This window comes from Neovison vison, chromosome 12 (genome assembly GCF_020171115.1).
Source record: "Neovison vison isolate M4711 chromosome 12, ASM_NN_V1, whole genome shotgun sequence".
Lineage (NCBI taxonomy): Eukaryota > Metazoa > Chordata > Mammalia > Carnivora > Mustelidae > Neogale > Neogale vison.
The window spans coordinates 39516359-39528425 of NC_058102.1; the positions used below are offsets into that span (position 1 = coordinate 39516359).

Sequence of the window (12067 nt, forward strand, 5' to 3'; positions counted from 1 at the left end):
AGAATTATTTCCCATTAAAAACTTGCAGAGACATTCAGTAAGTAGAATGGTGGTGAGAAAAAGAAGAAAGAAGTAGATTTGCATAGAGGGAAGAGGCCAGAATGAATAGGGAGGTAAAAACAAAGTGAAAGAACACAGAAAAGATTGGCCAAGAAGAAAGAATGGGAGATTTCTTGCTCACTTACTGCATACCAGGCTCTCTACTGGGCACTTCATACTCTATCCTACTTAATCTGTAAGACAAGGGGTAGATGATGGTAAAACCCTTTCTAGATCAACAGACTGGATTTTAGAGAGCTAAAGCAGTGTGTCCAAGTTCTCTGATCTGGTAAATGGACTTGTCAGAATTGAAACCCAGGAGTGTTTGATTTTCAGACAGGACTTTTTCCTAAAACCAGGGTCACTGACAATGAGTAACACAAAGATTGGCATGAGGAAGGAAAAGGAGACCACACTGTATTCCACGAAAGCCGGAGCCGGGGCTACCCATTCACGTTGTTTAGTACTTACACAGTTCTAGAATTGTAGTGCTACATAGTAAATATCCACATAATATTTTTGAATGAGTTGGGCTACAAAAGTCATAGATAGGGAGAGAAGACATGGAAGAAGAAAGAAGGAAATAGAAGAGAGAGAAAGAAGAGAGCAAGTAAGGGGGTGAAAAGAAAAATGTGATTCTTTTAGGTCCGTCTGTCTACTCTGCTAGAGTCTAGAGCCAAGCCTGTCGGCCTATTGCCAAGTCTAAAACTCTGTTCATATTCAAAGAATTTTCGAAAGAGGAGAACTGCTAGATGGCTTACATTTTCTTTTTTCTTAAATATTTTCTTAACTCAGGCAAAAATATTTGCCAACATTTCAGAAACGCAGGTAAGTATGATCTTGGAATATCATACCACTTGATAGTTATCAGGTGAAGGTGAGCAGTATGAACTCTGGACAGGTAACTATTGTGAAGGATGAGTGGGTCATATTCTGATACCCAACAGGCTAACCACTAACCATTCAGCTAATAAAAACCCTTTCCGTTAATAAGTATTTGTTATAGTCCCACTGTGCACCCCAACTGCAAGGAATTGATAAAGTAAAACATTTCAACAAAATATAAAAATTCAATGAAACAGCTCATTACTTTGCTCAATAATTAGAAACATTATGATCAAGTGATTGTTTTCAAACATGTTGGATTTAATATTGATACTAGTGCACTCAAAGAGAAGAACTACTTATAAAAATAACAAAATTTAAAAACTCAATATTATCCTTGCATGGTTTTTTAAAATAATATCCACAGTGGGGCTAAATTGATTTCAGTATCCACGAATCTAATTCTGACTAACATACTTGGTTAAGTTATATATCTTTCTTTCCAAAAGGAAAGCAGAGCTCAGCTCAAATACCTTTTATTCCTTTTTTTACAACCACATAATAATTTTAGAGCACTAATAAGATTTGATTGCAGTACAGCAATCAACAAACCTGTTCTAAAACCTCACTGAGTTTCATAGATCATAGAAAATCTCAGGTTGAGAGGACTCCCAGGTAATGGGCTTGGCTGAATTTCTCTGAATTTCTCTGTTTCATCTCCCTGGTAGCCCCAAAGGGATCACACATGACACAATCCTAGAAATCCTGCAGGAGGCTGTTGACCATCCCTTGGGCTTATAATCACCTAAGGGATGGTCAGGACCCCAGAAATGGCTAGAAAAGTTATTGCTTTAGGAATTCAGAGAAGTTAGAGTTGTTTGCCTTTCTGATATTGGCCTGTTGAAACATTTGCACAGAAAAACGCTAGGCAGGCATAGCATAATCAAATAGAATTGATTATTATGTAGTTTAAATGCACTAAGGATATTGAACTTCCCTTTTTAAATCACAGAAAAATTCTGGGCTGAACTGTTAAAACTGGGGAAAAAACAATGCGAAGAGTACTATAAAAATGTGAGTCATTTAAAAAATGGATTTAATATCAGCCTTTGTGAATTATATTTGATGTTCCACCCATCATACTCTGATATCTGTGGAGAAACAATGAACGGTCTGTGATATGCAGACATAATCAAGGGGAAAGTGCTATTTGATTTCTGTTTAATAGCTACATAACCTATGTAGAAAACACAAAATGATTGTGGAAAAATACAAAGAATAAGATGATTTTTCACTGTCCTTTTAAAGAAGTAGATGTGTGCGTGTCTGGCATTTTGGAAGCTTTTTGGAAGCAGATAGTGGGCGTGTGTGTGTGTGTCCAGGGAATTATCTATAGACACAGCACGCAAATCTTTCTCTTTTCTTTCAAATAAGACCCAGAAGACCTGTGTGCTTTTTAATAAGGTTATCCAATCAATCCCTTAACCCTATTTTGCCAGCTGTCAGCAGCTGGAGGCCCACATCATCATGTGCAGAGAGATTCTTTCAATAGGTTATTATGTGGGGAGCAACTGGCGAGTACAGCTCATTGTATTAGAAATGCTAATGTTTTCCTTACCTCTTCCTTCTCGGCACTCTGCAGATCACGCCATTCCTCAGTTACGTGACCGAAATCCACCGTGTTCATGGGGACTTTAAATTCCCCAATGATGTCATGCTTAGAGAAACGGTCAAAGTCATACACGGCCATCACCAGGGTCTTGCCACCCAATTCTGAGTAGGGCACCTAAATAAAAAGAGAGGAGGATAAAAATCCGGTCACAAAAATGCTGAAAATGTGTGACTTGTTCAAAGTGTTTAATTTTAATACTCTAGTTGGATAAACAAAAGTGGGATAATTGTACTTTTTAAAAAATTAATTTGTTTGAATAACTACTTGCAGCTAAATTGGGAGACAATGGGGGCTCAAGCATAGTCATCACTTTATCCTAAAGTTCTAGAAGCTATTGTATTATTGATAATGAGTCTTACTATTAGTCATGCTATAATCACCTTAAGGTTTAATAGTGTTGGCGCACAGTAGGCACTTAAATATTCATCTTTTGAATGATTAGAATGATCAGGTGGGAATTTGTTTGATAGAAGAATAATAATCCAAGCTAATTGCACTTGACTGTGTAAGTTTTACTTGTAGGACATTTTGTTATTGTTATCAGTTATCTTGTCAGGGTTACTTATTTGAGGTAGAAAACTTGTTTCAAAAAATCTGTTAACTCTTTCAAGCCATTTGGATGGCACAATTGAATGGAGCAGCAGATCTTTTCATAAATCTGCTAGAAGTCAGAAAGGATTGAAATGAAATTCACAAGTTGCCTTACCTACTCCCTAAAATAATTTACTGATTGACAGGAACTGACTAGGAAGTGGATGTTTTGAATATCAGAGATGCATTATAATATAGATCTTGAAGTTCATTCTTAGGTATGACACTTTTTAGGATGAGTTGTGGCAAAAGGCCAAGAACTGATGAATTCTCCAGCTGCTCAGATGAATCTGGGACAGATGCTATGGGTTGGGATTTTATTAGTGACATTTTTAATATTCAGGGAGAGTAGTGCCATCTAAGTAAGCTACACTTCAGTAACTGGGTAGAAATGCCTAATTAAGAAATTGTTTAGACTTGTATTGAAGTTTTGATCAATTTTTATTTATCAGTGTAAACGATTGTCTTTGCTCCATCAAACATTTCTCCATGAATTCTGTATGTTAAGGGAAGGGGAAGGAAGCATATTTGACTGTATATGTTTAAGAGTTTACAGTTTTTCAGGAGTTTTTTTGTCACTTGTCATCTATTTGGAATCTGATTAAAATACTTTGATTAAAAAAGAGGAACAATACATTTTTCATTTTGGGAGAAAAAAATAAACCCTTCCCAACAGCTGAATTTCAAAGGAAGAGATGAATTTTAGAATAGGGGTAACCTCCAGAAATTTCATCTTATTTCCAAATTCACTCTGGATTTAAAAAAAAAAAGAAATTTACTAATTTTTTTTTTTTTTTGTGATTCTTTTGAAATAACATTAGTTGAAAAAACCTGGACTTGGGGTTAGGCAGGCCAGGGCCTGGGTTTTCCCACTTTCTAGCTGAAGGACCTGGGGCAAGTGAACCAACTTCACACTTCTCATTTACCAAATAGTGATGATAATAGGGCCCACTTCATAAGGCCGTTTGAGGCTGAGTGAAGGTAATACATGTGAGGCATTTAGCACAAAGCTGACATAGTAGGCCTTCTGTATTTGTTACTTGAATGATAAGTAGTTCTGTTAGCTGGGAGTTTGGAGGAGAAGAAGCCGCATTTAGGTTGGGGATGTCAAGTTCATGTCAAGTGGATTAGAACTCAGTTTTTTTTTTAAAGATTTTATTCATTTATTTGACAGACGGAGATCACAAGTGGGCAGAGAGGCAGGCAGAAAGAGAGAGGGGGGGAAGCAGGCTCCCTGCTGAGCAGAGAGCCTGATGCAGGGCTTGATCCCAGAACCCTGGGATCATGACCTGAGCCTAAGGCAGAGGCTTTAACCCACTGAGCCACCCAGGTACCACTTGAACTCAGTTTTAAAGCCTATCATCTTAAAACTGTTGTGCTTCTATTCGAACAACCTGTCCATTGGCATTTCAGGATGCATAATCTATAACATCTCCTGGCGAAATTAACCATTCTCGAAACAGCATCATGGTTCTTCAGTGTATCAAAATATATTACACTTTGGATCGATTTATGGTTTGATTAACATTCCTGAAATAAAATGGAACCTGACAAAATTTTATAGACAATTAAAAAATTTTAATAATTAAACATGCCTCATCAAATTTTAGGAACACATTTTTAAAATTAACATACGGGTAACTCAAAACAAAGATCCCCCAATATTTCAAATAATTTAAGAATCTGCTTCCTAAATTGTTGTTAGAAACTCCTGACCTAAATTAAGATTAAAATATAGTCAAATAGTATGACTGTGATTACCATTTGTATATTTTATTTTATTTTCATTTTGTTTTGTGGTGGATTGGCCATAGTGATTAGTTCTTCATAAGCTGAGTAGTTTCAGAATGTTTTCATTGAGACTCTAAACAAACTCTCTGGGCATAGAAAACTGTAGTTTTTAAAGAGATTACTGACAAGACATTGGAGACTTTTTTTGTCTTAAAACCTCAAATTTCAGAGTGAAGAGAAAGACACTGCTCTTTTGCGAAATTGGAAACAGGGCTTGAGAAAATGACTCATGCCCTCGGTTTCATCCATTTATTTCCTACGCAGTATTTGCCAACATGAGGCACATGCTGTCGCGAAGGCTGGCTGATAGATGAGGAGTTCTGAATCCGCCTGCTGGCATATTCACAGACCTTTCATTTTTCAGAAATGTATTATTTTAAGTAATGCATTTAAATTTTTTCCCCACATATTAAAGAGAGCTATGAAAGCGTTGTTTTTGTGCATGACTTCGAGGCAAGAGCTATGGGACTGTGTATATGCAGAGATGCCCGAGGCTCACCGAGCCCGTTTCCCTGTCCAGTCATTATCATTTGGCCAGAATCTCCTTTGGTTATTGTTTGTCAACTGAGGTGTCTCAACAGATGAAGACCATTAGGGAAGAGAGGACCGTTGAGGGGGGAAAAGGCTAGAAATGCTGAAAAACAAGGGATTCCTATTCTTTTCATTGATAGTTAAGAATGGTTTCGGTGTGCTCAGATTGGCTGTGTGTACACAGAATTTCACAACGAGAGTAAAGCCAATTGCTACCATTTAAACAGTGGAACACAGTTTACTCGGTTCTGTGATAGTGATTTATTTTCAGGAACTTCGAGACTTAGAGAAAGAATGATTTCATTCTTGCTTGGGCTCTGTTTTAGAGAGGGGGACATGTGCAAGTCTATTGGCTTACCTAGTTGACCTCCCTTTTGAGACATGAATGACAGCCTCGTTATCTCCCAGGCTATATTCTGTTCTGAAATGGCTGAGCCAAATCCTACTCTGACCACATCTAAATGCAATATAGAATCCTCACCGGACTGAAGTTAAGAATTTTAAATATTCTGAATAGACTCATCTGTGAGCCTCTGAACAAGGGGCTATGTGCACATCTATGTATGTGTCAGGATGAGATTGGTCTTGAAAACCACAGCGAAGTCATTGTAGGTACAAAAAAAAAAAAAAAGGAAGAAAGAAATACCTTGAAAGTAAATTGCTCATTGAAGACAGGATTAAGGGTCTTTCGGTGGACTTTTGTCTCAAATTTCTTCTTTTTATCAGGCAGCAGAAACACTTTGACATAGGGATCAGATGTGCCCCCCATGTCTAAGGCAGGCAGCTCAGCAGCTTGGATAATCCCTACCAGCAGCTGTAATGAGAGACAGAATAGAGCAAACACAAGCATTGGTGGACATTTTGGACAAGATTGACTTGTTTGCGATGCTGCATATTATGATCTCTTGCTTTCTCTTCCTCTTTGCTTTTAATAAACTATTTCTCTTATCAGTCTAAACACAGAAGGCAAATGAAACAAGCCATATAGACTTCAGAAACCAATTATGACAGATACAGGCTCTGGGAAGCCTGGTTTTAAGCACAAAAGAGGCTTTTAAAAGGTTGCTGATTACAGTTAAATATGGAATTTATATTTGCAAAAGGGCTGCAATCAAATAACTTTCCAGTTGCTAAAAGCCCTCGTGCATTATTTTCCTTTCCAGGGCATGATTTGTAAGTGGAAATAAATTGTTAAACAATAACAAGTCTGTGATTATAAAGTAGGAAATTTTTATTCTGCGCTCAAAGCTTCAGACCAGCAAAATAGGAATTTCTTAGAAATTGGGTAGCATTTTGAGATAAAAATAAGATGAGCAAGTTTCTATCACATTTGACCTTTATTTGTATGCTGCCTATTTCTTATTTTAACTTACAGTAAAATTATTATTTATTCTGAAATTAAATCTGGGGCATGGAGTCAAAGAAGTATAATTTCAGCTTCACATAAATGAATGTAAAATTACAGATATAGTTTGTAATGCTAAGTGACTACGTTTCTGATTTTTTTTTTCAAATACTGAGATTTTTCCGGGTTTGTTTTCTCAGTGATACAATCCTGTTTTAGGACTGTGAGTGTAGGCTGCCATTGTTACTGTTTTGGGGAAGAAAATAAAATGTGGGAGTGGACTCTTCCAGATGCTCTGTCATCGGATGTTTTGTATCAACAGACTGGTTTAGATTCACATGGGAAACAAAAGTAGACTCTTAGTCAAGGTTATACAAGATATATACGTGTCAGTAAATGCGGTTACATTACAGCTTTTCACATCAGGCTGAAACATTTGAGTCTGTGCCTTTTTAGCCAGATAGAGTAGAAAAGCTATTACTTCCTTTAAAAAAAAAAAAAAAAAAGTCACATTCATTTTCTATAAAACTGACCCATCGCATTTGTAAAAAGAGCACTTTGGCTAGTTCAGTTTTTAACCAGGACCAATGCTCTGAATGACTGATTTTTCCATTTTAATGCTCAGTATATTAGTGAGTGTCAGTTAAGAGCACTGGATTGCAGGTATACAAAACACAGATGGTACAAGAATAGCTAAAATAGACATCAGATTATTAAGACATGATTAGTAAAGCAAACAGGTTGTTGATTTGCCAAGTTGCTATTTGGAATTTACCTTTATTTTTTTTATTTTTTATTTTTTTTTTAAATTTATTTATTTATTTATTTGACAGAGAGAAATCACAAGTAGACAGAGAGGCAGGCAGAGAGAGAGGAGGAAGCAGGCTCCCTGCTGAGCAGAGAGCCCGATACCGGGACTAGATCCCAGGACCCTGAGACCATGACCTGAGCCGAAGGCAGCGGCTTAACCCACTGAGCCACCCAGGCGCCCTCCCTCCACTAATTCTTACCTAGCTTTTTCATTTGACAAATCAGAAGGTAAAGGGACATGGTCAATTTCATGTGTCCTAGAAGGTGGTTTTTTTAATTATGATTATAATTTTTTTTAATGTAGAGATTTTAAACATTTTCCTTTGAGCTACCTCTATAATGCAGTTAATAAAAGGTAGTAATATTATCATCCATCTTGGTGGCACATCTAAGCTTTTTGAGAAATTGAAAGCAGGAGTGTTTTGTTACTGCCTTGAGTTCCGTAAGTAACCGTTTTTGGGCAGCAGTCGCAGGCACTAGAAATCAAGTTGCTGGTCCTTCTCCTCCCCTGGGTGCTAGGAATTTTACCTAGTATCATGATAAGGCATTCCTGCCTTTGAAATTCATGGGAGGCAGCCAGTTTTTCATCTTTGATTCCTTATCAAACAGGTTTTGTTTTAAAGCTTTGGTTGATTGGTGGTTCACCTCAGCAAGATCGAATTCCATGAATTCCAAGGGAGATTGCTGTAGCTCAGGCTGAGGGGCTGGTGGGAGCTGTCAGAATCGGACTGCTCCTTGCAAGTTCATTTGTATTCTGCCTGCCTGCTGTAAGTGCCATAAGTAGATGTAATCGGTTGAATACCGTGAATTCTAATTATCAGAAGTTAAATTAGCAAGTAGGGGACTGCCTGCACTCCGAAATGATTTCATCAATAGCTTTGATAATTGCATTTTTCCCCTCTGAGCAAATGGAATGTTTTAAGAAGTATCTTGCTTCAATTTCTACTTGGTAATTTCAGAAAACGTCATGGAATTAGAAGTCATTTCCCACCCCCTTCAGACCTGGTTATTCTGGAAATCATAATCCAGTGAATATTGAAGTTTTCCCAGTTTCTCCTCTTCTTTGGGTTCTTCTTTTTCTTCCCCATCAGTCAATCCAGTTTCGGCATCATCGTCCTTTAGAGCCTAGGAGCAGGGGAATGAATTACATGTGAATTCAGGTGAATTCATTGAAACCCGTATCAACCTGGGCCTGTGGTTATACTTCCAAGCTGTTAGAAGCAAGCACTAAGATGCTGGAAATCCATTTGTCTGACACACATTCACATTTGCTGCTTATACATTTTTAAAATTCCACTTGTGCACGGAATTTTCTTCCCCAGTCAGCAAGCAATATGGAAGCGATGGAAAAGCCCCTCAGAATGTGGCAAGCGAAAAATGTCAAGTTGGTGCAGAGAAAATGTTGACTTGGTTTCATGTTTGGCTTTGGTAAGACTGCTTCTTTCAGAAGTATGATAAACATGCTATTAACCAGGCCAGATTTCACATTCATGTAGTTTAAAGAGATCTAAGCTCAGCATCGTGTAAAACATCATCGTTACATGCAGTGGAGAACTTAGATGAAATGCGTGGCCTTTTCTTGCTTTGTTTCCTATGAGAAAGATAGCTGAGTAAGTGATTCTCAAAGAATTTTAACTTCCTGTGTTTTACATAGACATTTATAATGGTTATGGAAAAAGTGGAAAAACATGCCACCAGCAAATGCATGTTCAGAGGAAAATCTACCCCACTTCCAGTTGAAGTTTACCATTTTATTTTTATAACAGCTCCACAGAAAGCTAGGCTGAATTAAATTGATTTATGGGTCTATTTGAGATCAAAAAAATAAAAGCAGTTACGTTTGTAATTTTGTCAAACTGGAATCAGCGTTAAGATTTATTTTGTATCAATGAACAAAAATCTTGGTTCTGAACTCTCAACTCAGTTTGGGCCAACTGAATATTCTTTATGATCTAAAACTTAAGTGTAATATGAAATGAAATACTAGAAAGCTCATTATTTCATAAAACATATGCAATGCTCCTCTTTTTTGAAAATGAAAATAGATAATGTATTTCCCCATGAAGTACAAGAACTTTGCTGAAAAAAAAAAATTAAAGGCTATAAAGATTATAAATATTAGGTAAGGTTTGTTTCTAGGGATATAGACTCTTATTGCTTCAGAGAATTAGGAAAAATAATTTTTAAAACTATCTGTAGTTATTCAAAATTAAAAATGATAAAATTACATTTCCCTGACTGCTAGTAAATCTTTATAATAACGGATTGTATTTATTTGTCTGGGAACTGCTGGTATATATCCTTTGCTAAGTTTTCTATTACTGTGTTTGGGTCTTATTGATTTCTAGAGACTCTTCGTATTTTAGTGGTCTCAACTTTCTGTTATATATTACAAATCTTCTTCCCTGGTTTTTGGTTATGGCATTTTTTGTTGCTTTTTGCGCATGCGTGTGCACGTGTGTGTGTGTGTGTGTGTGTGTGAGAGAGAGAGAGAGACTATAGAATCCCACGGAAGTCAAGAAAAGGCAGTGTGGTAGACTGCTTTATATCTGTGATAAAAGAATTTTAACTCTTGTCAGAAAGTTAAATCTGAAAATCAGTCAAATGCTGAAGTATAGCCAGATTTCAGAAAGGCAAGAGTTGTCAGGTTATAGTGCCATCACCCAGCCTCTTCCCATCTTCCAGATTATGTGGTCTTGTTTGGTTAGAGAAAGGTCTACTGTTCACTCGTTCATTTACACATAGACTCTTTCTGGTGCTTCAAAATGGTACTGAAATGGACAGGATTTCCCAGTTAGGCTCTACTCCACCTACTCCGGTTTGATCCCCCCCAAAAAACTGAGACTTGGTGGCAATATATCAACAGAACTCATCTGGGTGGGAAGAGCATATAAACAGAGTTGAGCTGTAGTTGGAGGTGCCTCCCTTTCTGTGCTTCTTGAAAATATTCAGGAGCCTACAATGAGTTCGGAAAATCAAAAATTACCATCGTTACATCTGCGTAGGAAAATTTATACTGAAATGTTTTCCTGAAGAGTAAAATGCTGGTTTCCTGATAACCAAAGGCAGGAAACAATTTAATTACTTAAAAATTTTATCTTTTAACTTGCGTGGGGGGATAGGTCATTACAGGGAACATGCTAGTAAAGTGACCAGAAAAGACGACTGAGTTTAATTAGAGGAGCTGAGGCAGTGAAATCACGTTGCCCTTTCAAAACCTTAGCTGTCTGTTAGTCTTTAACACTCCCATGGATGTGCTTAGAAAATTACAGCCTTGGTAAATTGCCTCCCTGTAAGATTTTAAGTTTTTAAAAATAATAGCAAGCTATTTAGTGCATAATTCTGTCTGAAAACTCTATATGTTACTCTATCATAATTACAAAAAAATTCATGGATTAAAACGCTTTTTCAAAAGTCTCTTTCAGAACTGACAATTTACGTATCGTGTTTCAGCCCAGTGCAATTTGAAATAGCTGAGATATTAAATCTCCTTCTTCCTAAGTGGTTTTTGCCCTAATAAAAGGTGCAGGACCATCTCTGCAATTATTCTGTATGAAATAGGGCTAAATTTTTGATAATTTCTCAGTGCCACTGTTCATCACCGAAGTGATTAAGTCTATTCTTGTCCTGAAGGCTGAGCTTAAGCAGGATGTCTTCTGTGCCATCACATTAAATTCAGACCTATTAAATCAGTAGCTATTATAACATCTCAAGAGCAGTACCCCTCTACCTACCCCCATACCCCTCAACAAAAAACAGAGGAAAAAGCTTGTAAGCCCAGCAGTTTTGACGGTTTGCTAAACTGTGGGAGTGAAAGCTATGTGCTGGGAACATCAGATCTTGTTTTAAATTTCAAAGATGTAGTATCCATACTTCTGGCTTCCTTCAACATTCAAAAGGTGCATAATTTATAACCATCTGAGGGGGAAGTTCTAAGTGAAATTGTTCAGATTTGGATTAGATAAGGCACACTTCCTAAAGGTAGAACAGGGGCTGAATTTTCTTTCTAAAAACTTGAGCTTTCTAATACTGTTCTATTTAATTAGTTAGTAATGTTTAAAATGAGAACTCTTTATCTTTAAAAAAAAAAATCAATTTAGTTCAGCCTCTTGATGTGTGTCAGAATGGTACACCCTGAGCTGTGGAGCCCCAGCTGCCAGGCCACTAAATGTATCCGAGCGTTGACGAGGGTTTCTAAAGAGCAGAGGAAACCTACCGCAAAGGGCAGTCCAGAACAGTCATGAGACATAACACAGATAAGGAGGACATAGAAGGAAGAAATGAAAATTAAAATATCCACACATATTAGTAAAAACCATGGAGAAATGACCTTTCCAGACCTAGGACTTTGCAAATTGATACCGTCCCTCTGCATTTTCAGCGTTCTCAAGCTTTCAGGAATTAAAAACGAAAACAAAAACCTTTTTATATAAATCTTACCTTGTATGAATACACTGTTACTA

At 37.1% G+C, this 12067-nt stretch overlaps 1 protein-coding gene across 3 annotated transcripts in view; it reads right to left on the bottom strand.

Moving 5' to 3' along the window:
• The window catches only part of SYT1 (synaptotagmin 1), a 543714-nt gene that overhangs the window by 138637 nt on the left and 393010 nt on the right, over positions 1 to 12067 (bottom strand). For 2 of the 3 annotated variants that reach the window (XM_044229381.1, XM_044229382.1), the window contains 3 exons: positions 8607 to 8729; positions 6096 to 6263; positions 2483 to 2650 (listed from right to left, as the gene is read on the bottom strand). In XM_044229381.1, coding sequence (XP_044085316.1) covers positions 2483 to 2650; positions 6096 to 6263; positions 8607 to 8729 — 459 coding nt within the window. The remainder of the gene's footprint in view (positions 1 to 2482; positions 2651 to 6095; positions 6264 to 8606; positions 8730 to 12067) is intronic. The other variant, XM_044229383.1, reaches the window with a different exon arrangement.